Here is a 25,761-nt window from a genome sequence, read left to right as displayed (position 1 = left end):
GTCTGCCTCTGCCTCTCGGGTGCTGGGACTAGAGGTGTATGCTGCCACAGCCAGCCTTCTCCTCAAGATCTTTTGATGCTTCTTAAATTTCAGTGATATCTCTTAGATGACGGACAGATGAAATGGGCCGTGAGCAGTGGTCAAGCTTCACCATGAATAGTCGCCAAAGCTGGAGAGGGTGTGTTCCCGGGGATCATTCAGTTTTTGCATACATTTAAAATCTTCCAAAGACCAGTTTTCAAAACATGGAGTGGCTGGGGTAGCATGAGCTCTACCCTGTTCCCTCTGTGACTAGAGGAGCCTCTGCTCTGCCAGCTCCTGCGCTCCTCTGGTCCTCTCCTCATCTTGTCCTTAACCCGAGAACAAACTTCTGTTTTTTTGAGTATTTTTGGTTCTGGAAAATCCAGAAGTGCTCCATAAAGTCACGCCTCTTTCGGCTCAGTTTCCAACTCCCAGAACTCTCCTTTCCGAAGCCCTTCCTCCCCCTGAAGGAACCCGGGTTTGGCCTAAAGCAAAAGCAGGGGACCCGCATTTACTGGCAGTCCGAGATATGCAGGTGCTTTTATTTTCGAATGTGGAGAAGATCCAAATTTTCAAAACTTTAATTTGCTAAGGACTAAAAACCGGGTATAAATCATGGCAAACTGGGAAGCCTGCCAATCAGCTTTAGAATTCCAGCAAAGATGGCAAAACGGCAGCCTCTCAACTATTTTAATTGTTTTGCCAGAAACTGTAATACGCATCAGCTATTTGTATTTTCTGCTTTTGTGTGTGTTTAAGTTATAAAGTCACAGTGTCTGGGTTAGCACTTTTAAATACACTCTAACATTTTAACCCTATCAAGGAATGTGGGTTTTTTTCCCCACTAAATTTTTTTCATCTGCCTTTTAGCTCATATTCATTAAAATACTTGGGAGCTACATTGATAACAATGGGATGAGGAGGGGGAGGAGGGGGGAGAGAGAGGAGGGGATAGGTGGTGGAGGTGAGAAGGGGCAGGTAGTGGAGATGGGGAGGTGGGGAGGTCGACAGAGAGGTAGGGAGAGTGAGGGTGGGGGGGGAAAGGGATGGAAGTGGGGAGAGGGAGAGGGTAGAGTTGGAGAGGTAGAGAGGAAGAGGAGTGGAGGTGAGGAGAGGGAGGAGAATGGGGCAGGCGTGGAGGAGGAGGGCGCGGAGGTGTGGAGGGGAAGGAAGTGGAAGTGGGGAGGAAGGGAGGGGAAGGAGGTGGAAGTGGGGAGGAAGGGAGGTGGAGAGGGGGAATGTGTGGAGGGGTTAGAGGTAAGGTGGCTCCTTATGGTACCAGCAGGTGTGTGTGTGTGTGTGTGTGTGTGTGTTTGTTTTATTAAAAACAGGAATTAGGGGAGGCAGAGGCAGGCAGATTTCTGAGTTCGAAGCCAGCCTCGTTTACAGAGTGAGTTCCAAGTCAGCCAGGGCTACACAGAGAGACCCTGCCTCAAAAAACAAAAAACAACAAAACAACAACAACAGCAACAACAACAACAAAACAGGGATTAGATTACATGTGAAGGTTTGCAAAAGATGTAAAACAGAAGGAGTAGGTTTGAATTCTGGTCTGCTATATGTAGGTGTGTGTCCAAGTTTGATAAAGTGCTCTCCACAGAGCTGTTGTAAGATTTACATTCTGTAACACCCTGTGCATTTAGCACAAAACAAATGGCGTCATCCATGTGCGACCCTCACCACCATTAATCGTCTAAACATCTTCACCTATTGTTGGAGGTTTAAGTCGCAAGAAGTCCATCAGCCAACGCTGATTCCAGAGGACGTAAAGACCAAAGGTGACCATGATACCGCCATGAAGGCACTGCCGAGGAAGAACCTACAATTATTCATGTAGCTTCGATGGCCAATGGCCCCGCCCACAGGGGAGGAAACACTGCCTGAGAGCCGTCCCTGTTTTTGCACTCTCTGCCTGTGTCTGTGGTCCATAAAGACACACCTGCAGTAAAGGAAGTCAAACAGCCAGGGACAGTTGGCTCTGCGGAGAGGACACCAACAGGAACAACATCAGGCCAGGAAAACCACTGGGAACCCTTACCCTGCAGGTCATCCCTGATCTCCCACTCCCAGAAAGGACATTAGCTGCTATTATTTTAAATAAGCCACTGCTATTGGGCCTTTTCCCAGTGATATTCCAATGCCCTGTGTGGCTGAAACAGGTTTCAGTGATCTACACAGAACAGAAATGATTTCAGAGCCAAAGAAACTAATCACACAGGGTGAGGGGATCATCATAAATATGAGACTCAGCAGAAGACCTGCCTGTTCCTGCCCAGAGGGACGAATTTGCATACAGCCCCTACCAAACCTAAGCCGTAAATGGTTCACCCACTTGCTTCTCCAACTAAAATCTCACCTCAATTAGCGGTTCTCACAAAATTGCTTTGATATCTGGTTAAAAAAAACAATGTCTTTCCTACTTAGACTTATATGTAAAGAAAACACTGAGTGTTCAGTATAATGACTCTAAGTTTGAATAAAAGTAATTACCTAATTTACAAGAGAAATTACTTAGAAAAATACCACCAGAGTTTAACAAAAAAGAATGAAAGAATTGCTGGAAGTTATAGTGCTGTAATATTAAGGCCTAAGTACTGTCTGGCACAGGGCATGACCAGCTGCTGTATTCAATTACCAACTGAATTAGTGCTCTTAAAATAGGTAAGGGACAGGGACAGGGACAGGGAACAATGTGGCTGCTGCTGTTAAAGACTTTTATAGCACAAAACACAGCCAGCTGTTGACCAACTATAAGTTCTTTGCAACACTGTCAATTCATTCATAGTCCTTTCTGCTACACTGGACAAAATGGCGGCAGTATCTGGGCAGCCCAGTTAAAGAGAGACCACTGGACCTTTCAGAAGACTGGAAACCAACCAATAAAGTAAAATGAACCACATTCAGGACAAAAGCCACGGGTGTCTGAGATGAACATTCTGTGTTTAGGATGGCCAGAAATGAACTGGAAATCTGTACTTCCCGACAGCTCAGCTGACTGTTGTGGGGGGAGGGCACCTCGGCGTCTCCTGTCCTAACCCTCCTCCCTTTCCAGATAAGAACATGAATCAAGGAGTCTGTAAGGTCTTGCCACAGCCAGTTGGTCATGGAGGAAGCAAGAGCACACAACTTTAGGGCTGTGAGCCAGTCCTACCCCAATGCTCCCTGCCTTTCTGAAGGAATGTGTACCCGGAACAGCATAGCTCTTTTGACAAAGGCCAGACTGTATTGAGAAACTGGCAGCACCCACCTGCCTCTTCTCTGGTAGCTCATACCTGCTCCAGAGCCACCCACTGCTTAATCCTGCCAAACCCCAACCCCAAAGTGCCATCCTAGGGGTACCTGAAATCCCAGATCTGGTGTCAGTACCAGCCAGTGTGGCTCCCTTCTAATGCCTAGCAGCTGGGACAGAGCCGCTCACTGGCTCTCACTCGGCGACTCTCCGCCCTTCAGGATGGAGCGACATAGTCTGTGATTCTAATCCTGAAATTCCTTACCCTGGAGGCCTGACACCCCCTCACACCCAGCTAGCCTTTTCTCAGCTTGACACCCTTAGACAGCAAGGCTTCTGGAGAGTGACAGGCTGCTTCTAGACAGGGAGGATTGTAACCACTCAGATCATCCCTGCTACTTTGGGTCCCACCCCAAAGCTGTTGACAGCTGCCTGATACTGTTGTAGCTTGCTCCTGCTGCTGGTACTGTGGTGTCCTCCCTGCAGTCCTGGGGTTCCCTGCAGGTGGTCTGCCCGGCCTCCTCCTTATGGTGCTCATACCACACATTTGAGGACACGTGCCTCCTCTTCTATTCGGCACAGTGTGGTGAGTGTAAGGAATACATGAAGGAATGGGAACCCTGGGTGTAAGGAGGACCAGCAGTTGCTCTTGTACAAAGTTCTGAAAACTCATTTGTAAATGTCAGCTATCTTTCTGCCAGTATCCCTAAATGGACAATGTTCACATATCACAGCCCCTCCCAAAGGTATCTATAATTCTGGTGAAGCATTATAGCAGCTTGGGGCCAGTACAACCATAAGCATGGAGAGCTGGACTGTGTATAGTGTGCAGGCTTGCCACAGACTCACAGAAGCACATCTAAATGTAGTGGAGAGTAACAGGACGGAACAATGATCAGATTCTTTTGTGGCGCTTGGAATCTTCTGCAAGCTCCCTAGGCTCCTCCACTAAGCTGTTTCTTTAAAAAAAGAAATAATCTGTAAATAAATTACAACATGGGGTCGGAGAGATGGCTCAGCAATTAAGAGCACTGCTCTTCCAGGGATCCTGAGTTCAATTCCCAGCAAGCACACGGTGGCTCAAAACTATCTCTAATGAGATCTGATGCCCTCTTCTGGCATGCAGGTGTACATGCAGATAGAGCACTTGCATACATAAAATAAATAAATTACAATGTAGCCCCAGGGACCAAATCACCTAAGGAAAGTCTTTTGGGCAAAGAATTATTTTCTAAAGCTACCAACTGCCGTTTAACTTACCTTAAATTTTTTTTAAGTTTACTTGTTCACTATAAGATGTGTGTGTGTGTGTGTGTGTGTGTGTGTGTACCACCGAATACATATGGATGGATGTTAGAGGACAACTTGGAAAAGTTGATTTTCTCCTTCCACCACACGAGTTCAGAGTTCAAACTCAGGTAGTCAGGCTTGATGGCAAATACTTCAACTTGCTGAGTGATCTCACTAGCCTTGATTTATTTTAGAATAAAACTAGACTTTGATGTATAGTACCCAATTCTTAAAAATAAATACATATTCACCCTGTGTGTTTATATGTACATGAGTATACATGTGCCATACCATATAAGTGTCACACTGTGCTAGTGGAGGTCAGGGGAAACTTACTATTCTCTGTCTGTGTGCATGCATGTGCACATACATGTCACACTGTGCTAGTGGAGGTCAGGGGAAACTTACTATTCTCTGTCTGTGTGCATGCATGTGCACATACATGTCACACTGTGCTAGTGAAGGTCAGAGGAAACTTACTATTCTCTGTCTGTGTGCATGCATGTGCACATACATGTCACACTGTGCTAGTGGAGGTCAGGGGAAACTTACTATTCTCTGTCTGTGTGCATGCATGTGCACATACATGTCACACTGTGCTAGTGGAGGTCAGAGGAAACTTACTATTCTCTGTCTGTGTGCATGCATGTGCACATACATGTCACACTGTGCTAGTGGAGGTCAGGGGAAACTTACTATTCTCTGTCTGTGTGCATGCATGTGCACATACATGTCACACTGTGCTAGTGGAGGTCAGGGGAAACTTACTATTCTCTGTCTGTGTGCATGCATGTGCACATACATGTCACACTGTGCTAGTGAAGGTCAGGGGAAACTTACTATTCTCTGTCTGTGTGCATGCATGTGCACATACATGTCACACTGTGCTAGTGGAGGTCAGGGGAAACTTACTATTCTCTGTCTGTGTGCATGCATGTGCACATACATGTCACACTGTGCTAGTGGAGGTCAGGGGAAACTTACTATTCTCTGTCTGTGTGCATGCATGTGCACATACATGTCACACTGTGCTAGTGGAGGTCAGGGGAAACTTACTATTCTCTGTCTGTGTGCATGCATGTGCACATACATGTCACACTGTGCTAGTGGAGGTCAGAGGAAACTTACTATTCTCTGTCTGTGTGCATGCATGTGCACATACATGTCACACTGTGCTAGTGGAGGTCAGGGGAAACTTACTATTCTCTGTCTGTGTGCATGCATGTGCACATACATGTCACACTGTGCTAGTGGAGGTCAGGGGAAACTTACTATTCTCTGTCTGTGTGCATGCATGTGCACATACATGTCACACTGTGCTAGTGGAGGTCAGGGGAAACTTACTATTCTCTGTCTGTGTGCATGCATGTGCACATACATGTCACACTGTGCTAGTGAAGGTCAGAGGAAACTTGCAGGACTCATCCCTCTCCCTCACCATGTGTGTTTTAGGGATCTTTACAAGATAGGCCATAGGCCGCCATTCTCACCTTTATAATCTACTTGGAGGACCACAGCCAGGGGCTTGGTGAATGTCTTCTTATTCTGAAGCATGGTCCAGATCATGGTGGCATCTAGAGAGGTGCAGGCATCGTCAGGAGTCACACACTGTGGAGAGGCAGAGCAAGGCAGTCATGTCTCAGAGGAAAGCGCCTTCCCCAGAACTGCACTCAGTCATCACATAAGCTCATGGCTGTGAACCATGGGAAAAACAGGCCATCTGTGTGTTTTTCAAAGAACCCTAAATAACCAGGGAGATGACATGGCAGGACCAGTGTATCTTCAGCTGTACTGGAAGATGCCTATCAATGGACAACTTACAAATATCCTCCTTGCCCCTTCCCCACAGAAGAGCTAGGCAATTCTGCATTAGTCTGTCAATCAGAAGAATTGCAGGAGTGGTGGTCTTGGCTTGGTACCATAATGGCTTTGTGTAAGTGGTTTGTGATAACACTTGTGGGAAACTGCACTTACTGTGTTATACAATGATAGAATTTATATTTCTACTCTAACAAGGCAAGCACATTGTCATGGTTGTTGGATTTTTCTTTTTTACACTCCACGACATTAGGCATCCCACAGCATTTCTTTTCCTTTTGGTTATTTCTGATTTGGCTTTTTTTTTTTCTCTTGGTGCTAGAGATTGAATTCAGTGCCTCGCACATGCTCAGTGAATGTTTTATTAGTTCACTATATTCACGGCTTAGCCTGAGCTCGACTGTACTTAACTTAGGTCCTAGGAAGGGAGTGACACCCAGGTGTGTAAGCTGAGACCAGCAGTTTCTAGATATTTTATGTCCTGAAACTAATCAGGAAGCTGGGCAGGAGGCATCACCTCTGGAACAGTGTATGCTTCTCTGGGTCACACGTGAGAAGACATTCCACCCCATCACTACCACAAAATGAACACCATGAAAAGTATGTTTTCTTGTAAAGGGAAACTGAATTTTCTGTGGCAAGGCATGCTGTTGTAAAGATAGGCAGTCCATTTCACAACTATATTTTCCTCTTACTGTCTGGATAGACCTCTAGATAAATAAGAACACACAATGCTAACTTGGAGGCTGATCCTGAGCCAGACACATGATTCACAGCAAAGAGCAGCTGGACTTGGTGGTCACTGATACCTTCCCTAGAAGGTTCTTGGGCCTTTTCTATTGTCATAGAAGTACTCGGGAGTTACTAGAAATGGGGAGATGCTGCCTTTAAGCGGAAGGAAGCATTAATGGTTCCACCTCCACACACTTACTGCCTGCATCTCCTGTCTCCTTTGCTCTTCTACCCAGGAGGGAGGTGCGCTGTAACTTTCATTTCTAGGTGGGGACTAAGGTAGCAGTGGCTCCAGAGGAGGCAAATAGAGCCTGGGTCTTTGCAAATGTTTCCTGGTTCCTGGTCACCTGGTGCACATTTATTTGTAGACGGAGCTCAGATCGGTAACTGCTCAGGAAAATGATTCAAGGAATTCAGGTCAACAGAAATCTATTTAACAGTAATGAAGTTCACTCCTGCTTTTTCTTCCGGTCCCTGTATACAAGGATTCCATACATACAAATGCTATAGCTTGATTCTGTGCTTCTAAGACATCAGTGGACCCACAAAGATAAGGGAATAAGACTCCAGCTTGGACTGTGTGTAGCAGCTACTAAATGAACACACCGGAGGAAAGTTTATGTAATTATATCAGGCCACAGAAATGAAGTGGCAGCAGGAGAATCCTGTCCCACACAAGGCAGGCCCAACAGAACCCCTGTGGTGCCTACAACAAGGTCAAAGGGCTCTGATTTCTGTTAGGCCAGCAGAGCACAGCCGTTTAATATGGGCAATGGCACAAGGCAAACAAGATGAACTGATAAGAAATGGGCAAAAGTAAAATATTTACTAATTTCCACTACAAGTCCTCCTGAGAGAAGCAACACTATAACTCACACAGAGAAGGTCACAAAAACAATCGCAATCCCAGTCTCCATGAGACCTGGAAAAACTAATCCTCAGGCTCATCTTGTCCTTTTGGTTCGCTGTCCTTCTGGCACAGCGCGCTATCTGACCAACAGAACCAATCCAGGCCCCTCCCTTGGTGGAAAACAGTACTGACTGTTCACTCACAGGGGACAACTAAGCTCACATGGAAAGACAAACCTTCAGAATATGTGCTCCAAAACCCTAACTAAAGCACCCCGTTGCCTGTTCACACTGGTACGTGTTGGAAGGCTTTAAAAAAACCTCAGATCTGAAACCTCAACCTGTACCTCTTTCCCCACACATGCCCAAATCACAGTCCAGACAGAAGACAGCCCACACACCTTTGGCAGCTTCTGGGAACCCTTCTTCCCAGAGCACAGAGTCAACTCGCAGTGCAGGAAGAGCAGGGAGGTATTGAACACCGACTTGAACACAAAGCTGAACCGCTTCTTGTCCACCTCAGCATGTGGGATGGGAAAGCGAACTCTCTTGGAGCTGTAGAACTTCACAGAGTCATCTTTCGGACAGATGTTCTCGATGATGGTGTAATCAGACATTCTGTCTGGGTTCGAGTATGGAGAGATAAAACAGGTTTGGATGGCAAATCCCAGATCTTGGTCAGCCTTAGTGACAGATACCTGCCGAGGAGCATAAAGTTTGGGTCAGAAATGGGCTGGCTTCTTATTTTACGCTAGTCACCCAGACAATATCCTGCCATAGTTCTTTGGGTGAGACATTGTTCTATTTAATAACATCTATAATTTTCTAACAGTAACATACATCGACTGATGAAAGATATTGTCCATTTAAACTTGACATAATGACATCAAAATGCTACCCTACAAGTTGCAAGATAGGTAGAATTTCTCTGAGCTTCTACAAGTCCTCAGAAATATAAAATAAAAGCAAACCTTGCACCTAAGTGGATTTTCCAAAATAAGCAAAACACAGATAAAGCCCCTAATATCACAATAGCAGATTATTACCAAGACTGGATTTTTAAATGCTGCCAAACAGTTCAGGACAGAGGAGAACACATGTGACCTAGGGAAGGATGGTTGTGCAAGAGAACAAAGTGAACGTCGGGGAGCAGAGAGCCACAGACGCACCCTGCTTGGCCAGGAAGCAAGCCTCCGGTTTCTTGTATCAGGGACAGTGTGATTTAGTGGCCATCACCACCCTGGCAAAGTGTCAGCTGTTCATAGGACCAACCCAGCCTTGCGGAGGAGGTGGGGGTTGGGGGAGGTTGCTTGCTTCAGGGAAAACTACCCTAGACACATTTCCAAGTCATTTATTCTTCCCTCTTCAAATCACTTCTGTGAATCATGTCCAGATCTCATTAAGGTTCCTTTGTTCAGAAACAGGAAGTAGTGCTGAGCCAAATGTAAGCAGAACTCAAACTTTAGCTATCCTGAACTCTGCTAAAACCCTGGAACAAAACTGGCCTCATTGTTTGGTGGCACAACTTGCTATGTAGACTACTGTTCTAACTCTGATGCTCTTTCCTTGATTAATCCAAACATAAACAATAAACTTAAGCACTTTAGAAATAAACTTAGTCCTTACCCATCCACCAAGAGCCCCCAAATTCTTTGAAAGATAGAGAGATAATAAACTTAGCATTTGGAGCCTGCCCAGAGGAATCCCCTGACATTGCAGGAACTTTTGATTCATAGCCACTCTCAAAAGACCCCACCTTGGTAACTATGGGGTATTCACATGAGCACAAGAAGAAGGAGAAGGTAATTACAATGTTGCCATTTTGTTTGACACTGTAAATATCCACTTTCACTATCCTGTTCTATCCTGTTAAGGTGGTAAATTATATACATGGTGCAAACTAAAATTGACATTTAACATGAACTAAGCCTACAGTGCAAAAATATGTTGACTCTTTTCTTACTTTCAAAGGCATGTGATACTGAATGTCCGTTTAGTGCAGCAGTTCTCAACCTGTCGGCTGCAGACCCTTTGGGGGTCGAATGACCCTTTCACAGGGGTCACATATCAGATATCCTGCATATCAGACATCTGCTTTATGATTCATAACAGTGGCAAAATTAAGTTGTGAAATAGCAATGAAATAATGTTATGGTTGTGGGTCTCCACAACATGAGGAACTGTGGTAAAGCATTAGGAAAGCTGAGATCCACCGTCTAGATTTCCTTCTGGGTGCTTTTGAGGAGAAAAATATTAGCAAGTCTTGCTGTAGAGTGGACCTGAAGTGAACAGTGGAAGATTGTAGGTTTAGAATGGGACCAGACCACAAAAGGCACATGTTCTGCTGCTCCTGTGCATACAAAGGACCCAGCTCTCTCTCCTAGAGGATAGTGGCCTTAATTATGGTGAAAGATGCAGCTGGAGTAAGAAACACTGAAGTAAAGGTGCGTGCAAACAGCTCAGGCCCAGCAGTAGGAAGTCAATAGTGTGACTCTAGATGTTATCACTAAGCCAAATGAACTGAAAAGAATGCTGCTGTCCTGTCACCTGCGCTCACCCAAGAGTGACCCCGGAACAGGAGCAAAGGGGAGAAGGTCTTGGATTAATGAAGGGAACTGTGGTCCAGAGGGAGCGGAAGGTTCCAGGAAAGGCTATGGAGGGCAGCTGGGGAAGAAACCAAGAAATGGCTCTTCAGGTTAAGCCAAGATTTATGAAGTTTTATTTTACTTAAGTAAAAAATTTTCCTACCAGCAGTGGAGTCCAAACCAGGAAAGAAAGACAAGAGGCAGGGTCAGCTGGTATCCTCTTTAGTGAAACACTTACAGATTCTCTTTCCTATTTCTGGTAGTTTCAATCAAGTTTAAAATAGTTTAAACAACTCACCCAGCCCTAGATCTTTCTTAACATACTTGATATTTAAGAGAGCAGTAAAAAAAAAAAATTGATCTACTTTTAAAATCAAATTTAACTACAAAAACATATGAGATGTGAAATAATATAAAAGGGAAAATAAAACAAGAACAAAAAACAAACAAAAAATGGAAGGGAGAAGGAAAGGAAATCTATCAGCTTCATGGAGTAAGCCAACATTCCAGGGGTGAGAAAAGAAATGAAAATATTTAGGGTGGGGTACACAGGCAGGTTAGCCACTGGCTAGCATAAATCACAAGGCCACCAAGGGGCAGATCTAGGCATTTGTTTAGAAAACAGCCAAGTGCAGCTAAGTGGTGTCCTCTCAAACCTGTAGCACAAGTGGGAATTGCTGACTAAGACCCTCGTGGGACTGTGAATATGGAAAAGGCTGAAGAAATTAGGAATCGTGGATCAGCAGAGAGGCATACTTAGGAAGAGCACACACAAAACACGGCTTCCCCCAGGGCGTGAGTGCAGAGGGACTGACAGAAGAAAACAGGGAGGGCTGCCTGGCTCCACTCGAACCCAGGTCCGGTGCCCATGCACACTGTCTTTGCAAAACAGACATAGGTGCTCTATGGTGATTTTCACCTATGGGACTCTGCGATTTCTACCCCTTCTCACCCTCCCACTATTAGGTGCAAAGCAGCCATGATGCCTTTCAGTGAGACCAGCAGGCCAGTTATGTCACACTACAGATGATGCTCAGAGCACATAGACAGCAGACAGTCTGAAGCATAGGTCTGTCTTCTCCAGAATGGAGTCTGTGAACTTAGTGACCCTGATATTAAGTTATGCTTTATTCCCTTTCAAAGAGAAATTTCAGGGCCGGGGACTACTATAGCAGCACCTGGCTGTCAACAGCATGGCCTCTGGAGAAAGCACTCCAAAGGAAGTATTATTCCTGGCACAGGTGTTGTGTTGGACAGCCTTGTGTCTAATTTTCTCATCCAAAAGTTAGATCTTAATAATGAATCTGTTCTTACAGAGTCCCCTCTAGAAAGTCAGTTCATTATGATTATAGCCACGACAGATCCACTGCCTCATAAACGGCAGTGAACAGTAGCTGTTGCTATTTCATTATTTTCATAGGCATTCCAGGTTTAAGCTCTGCATGATGACTGCCATCCCAGGTGGAAATGCTTTGACAAATATATGTGGCTATTAAAGATGATGACATGGCAGAAACGATCTTCAGGAGTGCACACCTTTTCACTCGGAGTCCAAGATAGTATGTGAGGTGTTTTAGAAGAGTCCACGGAGAACTTTGACACTGACTGGCTAAACAACTATCCCAAAATGTTGATGTTGGAACAAGCACGGTGCTTCACTGGTACAGTTCACTCTTTGCTCATTGCTTTCTTTTTGACATTTACTAAAAACAAAAAACAAAACAAAAAACAAAACAAAACAAAACAAAAAAACCCCTACTACATCGATTTAGCATAACTCATAAAATCCTGCTATTTCTTTTTTGGCCAGAAAGTGACCTGGAAGCCTTTTCTGAGCCAAACCCTTACTTAGATGTCTAAGTAAGCAAGGCAAGACCTGTACAAGGTGGCAAGCTAATGTCATAGGACCTGCATAGGGCACTGGCTGCACAGGGCACTGGCTGCATACGGTAGCAGGCCAGACCTGAGGATAATACACAAACCTCACCTCAACATAAACATGCTCATTCTCTGCCACAGAGAAGACCCCTGGGGACGGCACCAGAAAGAGGTCTGTGTTATAGAGCTCCATGTTGAAGGTAGCGTTCCCGTCGAGCGGGTCCTGGAAGCCGCTGGGACTCCTCAGCTGCCGCAAGCTGCAGTTGAACTGGAAAACCGCCAACAGATGAGGACACATCAGTCACATGAAGAGCTTTAGCCTTTAACATGCAATTTTACTTTTTGATACTTTCCAATGAAACAAACCAAATGGACGACAATATTATCCACAGAACCATCTAAGGGAGACTAACATCACCACCACCACTCTTGCTTGAGCAACAATGTATCCACAGAACCATCTATGGGGGATAAACACAAACCACCACCCTACCAGTTTAAGCAACAATGTATCCATATAACCATCTAAGCGAGACTAACACCTACCACCACCATTCCAGCTCGGCTCAGGGGAGCAGTTTCTCCTTCATCAGTGTCTCCAGGAAATCCATTATCACCTGACTCCAAGTCTTCATAGCCATCTGGCCAGCCACTGCTATCCCCAGGGGATGGAGCCTGCACCACAATCTAGAAGACAAGGGACACACAGCTATTGCCCCTGTTGGCAGGGAAACACCATGCCACATGTCTCTGGTTCTACTTCCTACCCACTAGCACCCATGTGACAATTCAAATGCAAACAGAGAATCTGACTTTATATAAACATCAGCAGGAGTGGATTCTCCAAGCTTTTTAGGAGTTTTCAAAGTGGTAAGAAAATACAGAAAAACCCAATTCAAGCTGAAGATCTGAACTAAAATTTAGATTTTTTCCTTGTAAGAAAATTGCACATTTATATATAACTATGTTGAATAACTATGCTATGTAAAATAGCAGGAGGCACTAGGCGTTGAATGCAGTGAGTGGGCTGTCCTAGGCTTGCCCCTGTTCCAGAGTGGCTTTTAATGGGTCCTAGGGTGGTTTTTAAAAATATGTATCAGTTTTTAACTTTTTATAATTTTTAAATTATACTGTGTGTGTGTGTGTGTGTGTGTGTGTGAGAGAGAGAGAGAGAGAGAGAGAGAGAGAGAGAGAGAGAGATCAGAGAACAATTTGTGGGAGCCAGTTCTTTCCTTTCATTATGTGGGTCCTGAGATTCAAACTCAGGCCATCAGGCTTGGGGAAACCCCTTTCACGCACTGAGCTATCTCAAGGCTCTCTTCATCTCACAGCTCTATTCAGACCTTTTTAAGCCTTAAAAGCTCCTTAAATTGTAAGGTTTGTAGAAAGTTTAGTTTAAGTTAGGGCCTAATGTTTCCACAGAGCTGGTCTTCTCATCTTTGATCTTATACCCCTATTTTGCTCAATCCTTCCCAATATCTTTTCTTGTGTGTACGGGTGCAGAAAAAAAATGATGCTCTCTTCACAGCAATCTGCCTTCACATTGGCTGAAACTACTGTACTGGGTTTGTTGTAAATAGGTCAGAAAGGGTGACCAGAAGACAACTCTGCGAATCAAAACCTAGTTTATTTCCATTTCATATGCTTGAATAATGAACATAATGGAAAACAGAAATGCGTAAGGAGTCTAAAGATTCCTCCTACAAACTGTCAGCATGGGAGCAGGCAGTGGAAGCATTCACCAGAGGGAACAGAATGAGGGATGGGGGGGGAGTAATTAGGAAGGCATCATGGGGCGGGGGACTGCATGCCTTGTTCTCAACAGTCAAGAAAAGCAAAGCAAACATAAAAGAAGTAGCTTTTTCAGACCAGATATCCCTTCTCTCTCACCTTCTTGCCAATTCTAATTCAGAATCAGTTTAAAACATTCACATCAAGTGCATCACTATTGAATGGTACTTGTATATTTAGAGAAACTGGATAATCACAAGAAAATTTGTGTCATAATGAATAGGATGTCAAAGTTAACAAGTGAGTCATGTAGCATAAGGCAGTCTGGTGTTGAGGAGAGGTCAGTGTGAGATGAGAAGAGTTGGTCCTGGCTCTCCTGCATAACCAGCCCCTCAATTTTGACCCAGCCTCAGAACTCTCCCGGGCTCAAGGTTTCTTTGCCTTTGAAATGAGATTAAGTGAAATCATGTTGTGCCTGTTTCTCATGCCAATTGTCTAAGAGTCTCTGAGGAACAATACAGGGACCACACTGGCCAGAAGCCTCTCCAGCTGCCCTTCTGGGCTGGGTCAAGTGTGGTGATGGGCGGTCATATGAACCAGCAGCTTCGAGACCTCGCCCATGTCGGTGATGGAATGAACCTAAGAGCTCACAGAAACACACACTGCCCAAGGCTCTCATGGAGATTATGGATGGGGTGCTGAGAAATATTTAAAATCAATCTGCAAAACTGGTGCTTTGAAACTCCTGTGAGGTTTTGCACTTTGGTCTCCCTCCCTGAAGAGGGTAGGCCTCATCGGATTAGATTCAGATAAACTGGCAGAAATAATTTCCAGAAAGCAAGAGTTTGGTAATTGCAACAAATTATTTTTGTGGGGAAACTCGAACCTTCTTCCAGATAACTTTGAAAATAGATTTTCTTAAATTTGGGTCTTCACTAGAGGTAGAGAGAATGGATGATTTCATCTAGATTCCTGTCTGATTTTAGGCTCATGAGGGAAGGAGTCCCTTCTCACTCTTGGACAAGCAAGAAACTCTGTATCCATTGGAGGATGCTCATATGTTCCCTAGGGCTTTGGGGTTTTAGCCCCTTAAGGACCCTCCAGTGCCACCACAGTAGGATGTCACCCTGCTGTTTAACCATCATCAGATGGAAGAAGGAAGTGTGTTAGATTACCACAACTCCATCTGAGAAAACAGGACCTTCAAATCCCAAATACACACTGATAAATCCAAACAGGACAAGAGTACAGGGTTACAGTCCGTCCATCTCCTTTTGTTGAGAACTGGCATCTGGCTGCAGCTCCATCCCTCTCATTTTTCAGAGGCTAACCCTCAATAATACCCAGCGATGCCATGGCAACAGTAAAGCTTTGTTCTAGAGAATACTCACAGAGTTATAGTAAACCACGCCGTCAGGGGCAGACCGCCGGTGTCGAGTGCCGCAGCCATTCAGGGGAGACTCCAGAACGAAGTGTGTACCATTCATCTTGGCTTTGCAGGAAGGATCCAACAGAGTGAGCTCCATCCCCGAGTAGCCATTGGTCTGAAATGAAAAGCACCAAAGGCTACCGGAGAGCTTAACAGCTAGCTGTACACTGTACACAGTAACAAACAGTTACTCGAGCCTATCTCAGAAGGCTGAGGCCTCAGGTAGGCGGGCGTTGCGCCCCTCTCCCTCTGTCTTTTCCTCGCGCCCCTCCCCTTTTCCTTACACCCCTCCCTTTTTCACCTAGGCCCCTCCCCTTTTCATCGTGCCCCTCCCCTTCTCGCCTTTTCCTCCCCTTGCACCTGTCAACAGTCCAATAACTGTGCTTATTGGAACTGAAAACTCAGTAGCAAAATATTGACATACAAGGATCTGAACTTCCCTCCTCTTTTGAAAACAACAGGAAGTGAATGAAGGTCATTGCCAAGGGAAAGTGGCCTATCCAACTGGGAAAACATCACCAAGTGCGGAGATTGAAAAGTGAAATAACTCCGGGGAAATACTAAATGCAGAGTTGCAGCTAGCTGGGGAAAGCTTCATGTCTTTCCTTTAAGAGTCTGAACTGACCTGGAAAGAATCTTTGTCTACAGCTACGACCATCTTTTCATTGTCACATTTGACTGACAGGGCGATGTCCACGCCCCCTTGTGCTTCTTCTGGCTCTCTCTGGTCTGGAAGCAGATGAATGCTGGGAATGATGGGCTCCTTTGGCCGGGGGATCCTATCTTCTCCCTCCTTCCAGCCTCTCCTGGGAATATCCGGGAATGGAAAGGGGAGACCTCCATTTGTGTTTTCCCCTCGAAAGGGTGGGCTGTCCTGGGCAGGCTGGTGGGCAGGGCCCAGCAGAATCTGGAGCTCAGGAGGAATGGTATGGACTTCCTCATCTCTCATCTCCTCTGTGGAAATAGAAGGCAAGCCATCATGAGCGACTGATGCGTCCATGGTCACTGTTAGAGACAGGAGTTAGCACAGAATGGGCAGAAACAAAGTTACAGTAAATGAGCAATGTATAGAATCAGCTAAGAAATGTGGAAACCTGAATTCTGATCCTAGACAAGGGACTTACTTCTCTGTGTCTCAGTTTCCCAAGTTTTAAAATTAATAGTTTGGAGTATATCAGTGATCCTCAACTTTGGGTACACATTAAAATCACTTTAAGGGCTTTGAAAAAAACTACGAACTCTAGTCATTTGTTTTAAGCTTCTAGTATGATCACAACACTCTGTCTCCATTGAGACTCATTCTGCTACATAGTTTCTAAGTCCCTACAAACTGTGTATCTGTGCGATGAGGGGCAATAACAACCTAGTCAATGGCTCTTAAAAATACTTTCTTTGAATTTAGGGTTTTGAAATTATTTTTCATAAGATTTCTTGAAACGATATTGCTATTTTTATATTTTACTTTGTAGAACCAAGGATCCAGCCTAGGTCCTTTAGAATGGTTCCTCTACTATTTTGATGCTACTCTTTTATTTTGTTGCCTTCTTTTTTTTTTTTAAGACCTATTTATTTATTTTATGTATATGAGTACATTGTAGCTGTCTTCAGGCACACCAGAAGAAGACATCAGATACCATTACAGATGGTCGTGAGCCACTATGTGGCTGCTGGGAATTGAACTCAGGACCTCTGGAAGAGCAGTCAGTGCTCTTAACCACTGAGTCATCTCTCCAGCCCCTGTTGCCTTCTTTTTGATTGATAAAAATCTAGGCAATATGCAGGTATCCTGGTCTTTTTGAACTCTTCTGGGGAGAAGAGCTCTTTAGATATTCTTGCCTCTTCAAAGGAAGATAGAATTCCATAAAAGTGATGTGCGTTGCTGTCAGAGTTTCAGTAACTTAAAGAAAAACTAGTCCTTTTCCCAGCATTCTCCGCCTCCACTATTATCTGAACCTAGCTGACCTATGTGTGAGATCATATCCACCTCATTGCGAGCAAGAGGTGATTCGTAGACATGACCTCCTCTTCTACAACATGCTTTTCAGTTGGAAGCTATGGCTGTCTAGGCCCACATTAAGCCACAGTTTTGGGCTGCTTTTAACATGCACATTGATTTAAATGAAAACATCCCATGCCCCCCCCCCCCAAACCTTCATAGTAGTTTACCAGCAGGATAGATGCTTTCCTCTCTTGAGTTATTGACAGGGAATCTGAGGCTCAGGCTTGGAGATTAAGCAACATCTCCCCTAATAGTGAAGACATACTAAGTTGGAAGTGGAAACCTACAGCTGCACCGCAGCACATGTACCATGGAGTGAGGAACACGTCAAGGTCTCAGAAAACTTGGGGCTCAAATCATACCTGCTTTAAGACTCTGGAAAGCCCCGAGGGCTTGTAGACTTTGCTTCTGCTAGCCATTTAAACTGGGATGGCAATTCTGCCTCCACAACCTGAATAAAACCAGCTCAGTTGGAGCCCCTCGTGGCTATTTTCCTGTAAACTCCAGCCTCCAGGCACAGGCTTCTTCCCTATGGACCGACGCCTTGGTGTTGTCAGCTGTGAGTGGTTACTTACCATTCTGATGTGGTCACAGTGGACACAGAGCAAACATGTCTGCTCTCTCCATCCCTGAGAATGTGTGCTATAGTTGCCTCCAAAAACTACATTAGTTTAAGCTTTACAGTGCAACAGACAGACTATTAAGATGGATAGCAGGAAGACAGCAACATATACATGGAAATGAGAGTCCCTCGCTGAGCAGCGTCCTCTGGGAGACAGAAGCCAACAGGTGGGAAACATCGCACTTACCATTGTTCTCAAGCCGAAGATGAAATCTATTTGCCACAGGAGCCATGGTGTATGATGTCACTGGACTGTAGCCGTTGTCCAATGCCCACTTCATCAGATTCTCCTGGGTGGACGGGATGTCATCTCTCACCAATTTGGTCACTGTCATAGATCGTTCACTCTCTTTTCCAAAGCCAATACTGTTAGGAGCCTAAAGACAGCAAGATTTCACCGGTGAGTCTAAAATTAAAAGTGCCAGTCCAAGACCTGCACAAGGTCAAGCCACAGTTGGGCAGGAACTCAGCAGACAGCAAGATTAGACTCGGGGAGTTACAAAAATGATACAGGGAACTGGAAAGTGGAAAAGAATGTTTTACCAGGTGTCCATGGGGGAAGGGGGAGGAGAGTTGGGGGTGGTCATGATCAAGATACATTGTATACATGTATAAAGTTGTCAAAGAATAAAGGCTATTCTGAAAAGATACTTTGAGGAATTATATGAAACCAGCAGATTCTAGATTTCATAAAGAGGATTTACTCTGTAACCTTTGTCTTCCTTGGATAAGATACTAAAATAAAACAATATACACAGAGACACGCCCATTCTCACTGGGTACTTACTTTATGTCGGTTGCTAGTATGGTAAGTACACATTTCAAATGTTCCCTTCCTCTTCTTTATTTAAAATCATCTGTAAAGTACACAGGTATGTACACTGTGTTTACAAACATGCTTGTGGTTTTGCATCTTGTGGCCTAGATCTATAGGGAAGATGGCATGATCTCGTGACTCTCCTGATGGTCTATAAACTATTAACTTCTACCCATTAAAACTCAAATCTTTGTATTTCATCTATAATTTATGATTGGTTTAGCCATCCTGAAATTGTATTCACTTGCTAATTTTGTTAATATACTGTATTTTATGCCCTGGAGTACTAATTAAGATATCGCCCAGTTGGTAGCATTTTATTTAGTAATAAAAGAAGAAGTCCTTAAATGCTTATATAGGCAAATGCACATTAAAACTGAAAGAATATAATAATTGATATGGCCCCTCTCTAACAATATGGTAATTCTTAAAGCCATATTAGAAGGTTGGTTTCTACTAATACTCTCTTACAACACTAAAATGATAGGATTCTTTCAAGGGCATATATGAATGGCCTCTGACTCGCCAGGGTATAGGCAGTAAATGTCTATGTCCCCTGCTGACTCCTGTGGCAGGGATCTTGTCAGTGAGTGAGGAGGCTGGTTACTGCATCGGGTCCCGATGGGAAGGCACAGCTCTGGGGCCCGTGCAGAGTACAGATTATACCACTGTCACGCTGTATCAACGGCCCTTTAATTTCCATGCCCACTGATTTTCTCCTGTGCGTCTGTAGCATTTTTCCTAAATTCCTCATTTGTTTCCCATTCTATTTACCCCAAACATGACCAAATATTAATCCTTTCCCACTGCGGAGCCAGAAAAGATTCGCAGGCTCTCTGTTCTCTTGGCCTCCTTGTTGTGGGAGATTGGCTGAGGACACTTACACTCCAGCTCGAAGCTTCAAAGTGTCACCCAAGATCTTGTCCTGTTACCCAAAGAGCTTATCTAGCGGCAAACCTGCCATGACTGGCCAGTCACAACTTCCCATTTACATGCAAAGAAACTGGAGGGAGTGAGAAAGGAATCCTGCCGCCATCTATAAGCTGGGTTATAGACCCACAGGTATTAGCTCTTACATTCAGGGGAAACTCCTAGAGGAAGAATGGAAAAAAGAGAGAAAGACACAGAGAGGGGGGAGAGAAAGAGGGAGAAGGAGAGAGAAGGGGAGGGAGAGGGGGGAGAGAGAGGGAGAGAGAGGGTGAGAAATGGAGACAGGGAGAGAGAGAGGGAGAGAAAGGGAGGGGGAAGAGAGAGGAGGAGGGAGACAGAAAGAGAGAGGGAAAAAGAGAAAGGGGGAGAGAGGGTGAGAGAAAGGGAGAGAGTGAGAGAAAGAGAGGGTAAGAGAGGGAGAGGGAGGGTGAGAGGGGGGAGAAGAGAGAGAAGAAGAAAAAGGAACCAGGATTGAAAAGAGAACAAGATAAAGCAGGAAACTGGGCCGAGAAAGTAAGAGCCAGTAGCTCTCAGAGCTGCGTCCAGCCTTCTGAGGGACAGCATCTCCCAGCCCTTCAAAGCAGCATGTGTTTTGACCGGCTGGAACCACAACTTTGGCCTAAACAATACTGCCTGGCCTCGCCTGCCCTAGACTCTCATGTTGTCAGACAGCTGAGAAAATACCGTGTTTCCAGAATCTCACCATCGCAATGGCCACCTGTTCTGCTGCACTAGGACGGAATAATCTGTTCACGCCTTTCCACATTAAACATAGAAGCTGTCAGTGTAATTCACGTTAATTGTGGCTTGGAACTGAAAAGATCAGACATCACTCTGCAGTGGGAGAGCAGCAGGATGACGGGAGGCAAGCCGGTTCTCAGCACCGAGTAAATTCCTGTGCTCCCGTGTCTCTGCGCTCCTAGGACTCACCAGACTCTCCCAACCTCAGTGCAGCCAAGTGGGTGCTCAAAAGCCTCTCCCCAAATACCACCACCGTAATCTTCAGCTCCATTTTGTGGACTAGTAGCTGGGTTGGGTCCAAGGGGCTCTGCCCCAGGCCTTTGCAATGATGGTAAACAGAAGGCGTTAGGGAGAGTAGGGGATGCTGAGGATATGCACGTCGAGCCTTTATACTCGCATATTTTCTAAAAATGGGCTACAAGGGAAAATTTAGCTTTTAAGTTCATTATGATTTCATCATTGTGTGTGTGTGTGTGGTGTGTGTGTGATGTGTATGGTGTGTGTGGTGTGTGTGGTGTGAGTGTGGTATGTGTGTGCGTGTGTACATGTGTATGTGTGTGTGTGTGAGTGTGTATGGTGTGTATATATGTGTGTGTGGTGTGTGTGTGGTATGTGTGTGTGTGTGTGAGTGTGTGTATGGTGTGTGTGTGGTATGTGTGGTGTGTGTGTGTGTGGTGTGTGTGATGTGTGTGTGGTGTGTGTGTTGTATGTGTGTGGTATATGTGGTGTATGTGTATGGTGTGTGTGTGTGTGTGTGTGTATGGTATGTGTGTGCGTGCATGCGTATGTGTGTGTGTGGTATGTGAGGAGTATGTATGTGTGTGGTATGTGAGTATGTATGTGTGTGGTGTGTGTGTGGTGTGTATGGTGTGTGTGTATGTGTGGTGTGTGTGTGGTATGTGTGTGGTGTGTGTGTGGTATGTGTGTGGTATGTGTGTGTGTGGTGTGTATGGTGTGTGTGTGTGGTATGTATGATATGTGTGTATGTGTGGTGTGTGTGTGGTGTGTGTGTGGTATGTGTGTGGTATGTGTGTGTGTCTGTGTAGTGTGTGTGTGTGTGTGTATGTGTGTATGTATGTGGTGTGTGTGGTGTGTGTGTGGTGTGTATGGTGTATGTGTTGTATGTGTGTGGTATGTGTGTGGTATGTGTGGTGTATGTGTATGGTGCGTGTGTGTGTGTGTGTGTGTGTGTGTGTGTGTATTGTGTGGTGTGTGTGTGGTGTGTGTGGTGTGTGTGTGGTATGTATGGTGTGTATGTTGTATGTGTGTGGTATGTGTGGTGTATGTGTATGGTGTGTGTGTGTATGTGTGTGGTATGTGTGTGGTATGTGTGGTGTATGTGTATGGTGTGTGTGTGTATGTGTGTGGTATGTGTGTGTATGCGTACACGCGTGCGCATGTGGACCTTGAGGGACCATTTGCAGGAGCTGGTCCTCTCCTTCCACCACGTGCACCCCAGGGACTGAGCTCCTCAGCTTTAGCTGCAAGCATGTGTACCCACTGAGCCATCTCTGACCCACAAGAGGAGGCCTCTAAGAAGTTTGTCCTCCTTTCTGTCTGGGGTTCTCCCACGGGGAGGACCTGCGGAAGGGGCAGGCCACACCCAATGCTGCTGATCTTCCTGCATAGCCTCCCTACCCTTCTGGCCACTTCCCATTGCTGCCTATGCTACGCCTCCAACAAACCCACACACAGCCACACGCGTGTGCGTGTGCCGCTGGCGTTACTCTCTCGGGGTCTTATGAACTTTGGTAGATCTCCTGGTTTCACCTTGGTTAAAGAAGCCCTTCGAGTTTCCCGTGGACGAATTCTTCAAGCAGATGCTTATGGGAGGAAGGTGAGTCTTTGTACAACAGGTCTGTCATAGACCTTTACATATATTTTCTTCCTTAGTCTTCCTTTAATGGAGGATCTGGGTTCTACCATTGTTCCACTTGTGAGGAAGAAGCTGCGACTCACAGACTGGGTAGCGTGGAGGTCAGAATGTTCCATACACCTGTGTGCTTTAAGAGGGATACCCTATGTGCCCTCAACAAATACTCGCTGGATAGACAGATGCTCGAGCTTAGTTAAATTCCACAATACACAGTGATTGAGTACTGTCACCATGTCCCGTTTCACGGTTACACCATGTTCAGTGGGACTGTCCGCCATAAACTGGCAGCTGGAGATGGCACTTGAATCTAGCTTTGTCTGGTTGAGTCAGAGTCCTATACTGTTCACACTTAACCATGTTGTCTGACAAGGGAAGACCATTTCTCCCTTCCTAAGCTGCAACCTAAACTTTTGTCTTAGCATGCACCTGTAACTCAGAATGTAGTTCACATCTGGAGCAGGGAGATAGAAGTCAAAGAGCCTGAAACTGACTGGAGAATAAAAGACCATCACGAAACATTACCTAATTGTTTAGCAATGTTGTCGTGTATTGTCCAAAACTGACCTGGAACAGGAGTGCAGCCAACGGGAAGAATATAAACAGATCTTGTTTGGGATGATGACTGATCTTCCCCATCTTTCTTAGTCTCTCTGACTCCTCTGACAGACAAACATTCAAGCAAAGCCCAGGACTGCCGTGGTCCAGGCGCGTGCACACAGGGACAGCAGGAGCCACCAGCCAGGGCTGAGAGGGAACTCGAAGCTCCAGCAGAGGATTGAAACGTACCGTGTGCTGTCTGCTTTTCAGAGCAGGGTTCCCTTTCCTGTTTTTGTTATTTTGAAACTAAAAACAGTTGGCCAGTGTGCCAGGCGGCAAAAGCAGCAGACACTCCAGGTCGCCACCACCCCTCACGCCATGCCAGGGAAAGGCAATCAAAATATCTGTGACCTCGGAAAATAACGGCGAGGCTTTACCCTCAGCGCCAGTTTCGTGCGTCATTACTACACTTGATGGATTATTTGGACTATTTTAAAGTCTAAGGAAAATAATAACAACAACAACAACAATGATGATGATATAATAATCACTAGGAATAAGGAAAATGTATTTTAAATTAAGATGTGTTCCTGGCTTTGTGTCTGTGCCTCTGGTGAGCTCACCTAAGTGACTGGACTTGTAGGGAACTGTTGGTTTTGCTTACTGCTGATCACATGGACAGTGCAGTGTGCAGAGGAATGCAGAACCAACATAACCAAATGTAATCTCTCCTGACAAATTAAAAGTCTAAAATCCACTACAGCTGTTATTGAAGTTGGTCAATTAATAATACATTAAATATTTGACTCTTACAAGAGATGCCAAGGAGATCGATCTGTCTCTGTCTGTCTCTGTCTGTCTGTCTGTCTGTCTCTCTCTCTCTCTCTCTCTCTCTCACAAACACACACACACACACACACACACAATTTGCTCTAACACTGAGCCAAATAGTTTTTTTTTCCCCGTAAATATATCTGAGATGAGCTTGGTTTTAACAAACTTTAATCAACTTTTCAACATGAACCTTTTGCCTTATCCCGTCAGCCAACAAGGCCCCTCCCAGAAGCTTTGCGAAGCAATGTTAGAGGTAAGTTGGTTACTTTTGAAATGATCATGTGTAGTGTGTGTAAATGTGTGTGGGTAGGGTGCACATATGTGTTTGTAGAGGTCAGAGGTCAACATCAGTTTTTTTTCTTGAATTTGTATCTGCCTAATTTTTTTGAGATCTGCTCTCTCACTGAACCAGATGTTCACCAGTTCAGCTTGGCTGAATGGATAGCCAATGAGCTCGTGCAGTTCTCTACTCTCTGCCTTCCACACACCAGCCCTGGGGTGACCGCTTGCAGGATAAAGTCATTTACTGACTGAGCACTTCCCATTCCCCCCAACCCCACACACCGTGCCCAGAGTCACTTTTCTGTCAGAGTAGCACTCCTGGAAGTTGGATGCAAGCAAGCCTCACCCAACACCACCACATATTTATCTCCGCAGGGAAGTCTTGACATGGGCTGGGATCAGCTTGGTTTTCCTTCCTCCTTATACAGTAAATGCTGAGGTTCAGGGCCATGATATTGGCCCTCTAGAGAATATGCAGACATGAAAAATGTTCATTGCTTCATATTTACTAAGAGTAGAAAACACACTAACTCATTTCAGAACTTTCATTATGAGGTAACTGGAATTCAGAGAACTTTAAGAATGTGTCCCAGGCCATATATATATATATAAAATACATATTTTTTTTGTTGTTTGTTTGTTTTTGGTTTTTTCTTTTTGGATTTTTGAGACAGGGTTTCTCTGTATAGTCCTGGCTGTCCTGGAGCTCACTCTGTAGACCAGGTTGGCCTCGAACTCAGAAGTCTGCCTGCCTCTGCCTCCCAAGTGCTGGGATTATAGGCATGCGCCACCATCGCCCGGCCATAATTTTTAAGTAATAGAACCAAGTCTCAAACCCAAGTCTGTAATGCTCCCTGGGGCCATGTTTTAGCCAAGACATTGACTGTCCAACAGAAGAAACCAAGTATAGTTTGCAAAGTGCAAACTAACAGAGAGCTTACAAAGTTCAAAGAGGTGGAACCTTTGCAGAAATAACACACACAACCACAGGATAAATTATTGCTGTTTGACAAGACCAAGAAATGGGCCAACTTACAATAACTTTCAGGTTTCCCTTGATGTCAAAAGACTTGATCACCCAGTTGACAGACTTTTTGCACTTCAAGATCAGGACGAGGTTTTTGACCACCTCGGGATCCTCTCGAGCAGGCCGTATGTCAACTATTATATCCACCTGGAAGGCACTGTGTGTGAAAACCAAAGGCAAAGTCAAGACCTGAGCCAGAAGGTTGCCAGTGCCTCCAAGCCCCGTGTTTCCAGTGTCTGGCCAGTTGATTAAAATGCTGGCGTGGATCCCAGGCAAAAGACATGTGCAAAACAGATTGCTGTTGCACACTGAACAAAATGAGTTTACATAACAATAGGATCGAAGGCCAGATGCTAATTAGCCACAGCAGTGTTTCTCCTCTAGAGAATGGGAGGGAATGGAAGGGAGAAAGGCTCCTTGAGGCTGCACCAGTTGAGGCAACTTGAACACACCAAGGGAGTTTCCTTCTGAAGCAGAATTGTCTGTTTTCAAGGTTCTGTGCCTTCGCCCTTTGTTGTGGGACTTCTAAGTCCC

The 25,761-nt window shown here is 45.1% G+C and overlaps 1 protein-coding gene and 1 long non-coding RNA gene across 3 annotated transcripts in view; one reads left to right on the top strand and one right to left on the bottom strand.

Moving 5' to 3' along the window:
- The window catches only part of Tgfbr3 (transforming growth factor beta receptor 3), a 171,465-nt gene that overhangs the window by 17,364 nt on the left and 128,340 nt on the right, over positions 1-25,761 (bottom strand). Inside the window, exons 7-14 of the mRNA XM_052199751.1 lie at positions 25,237-25,384; positions 18,371-18,560; positions 16,188-16,516; positions 15,525-15,677; positions 12,949-13,089; positions 12,512-12,670; positions 8,341-8,637; positions 6,031-6,148 (exon numbers count right to left, since the gene is read on the bottom strand). Of these exons, the coding sequence (XP_052055711.1) occupies positions 6,031-6,148; positions 8,341-8,637; positions 12,512-12,670; positions 12,949-13,089; positions 15,525-15,677; positions 16,188-16,516; positions 18,371-18,560; positions 25,237-25,384 (1,535 nt within the window). The remainder of the gene's footprint in view (positions 1-6,030; positions 6,149-8,340; positions 8,638-12,511; positions 12,671-12,948; positions 13,090-15,524; positions 15,678-16,187; positions 16,517-18,370; positions 18,561-25,236; positions 25,385-25,761) is intronic.
- LOC127696836 (uncharacterized) lies at positions 4,938-5,453 on the top strand. Of its 2 annotated transcripts, XR_007980308.1 has the most exons (4): positions 4,938-5,004; positions 5,077-5,148; positions 5,221-5,292; positions 5,365-5,453. It is a non-coding gene; the product is annotated as an uncharacterized LOC127696836 (long non-coding RNA). The 2 variants fall into 2 exon arrangements; XR_007980307.1 differs by lacking the exon at positions 5,221-5,292.

Source organism: Apodemus sylvaticus, chromosome 11 (assembly GCF_947179515.1).
Source record: "Apodemus sylvaticus chromosome 11, mApoSyl1.1, whole genome shotgun sequence".
Lineage (NCBI taxonomy): Eukaryota > Metazoa > Chordata > Mammalia > Rodentia > Muridae > Apodemus > Apodemus sylvaticus.
The sequence above is the reverse complement of the archived record's forward strand: the minus strand, read 5'-3'. Positions and strand labels throughout refer to the sequence as shown.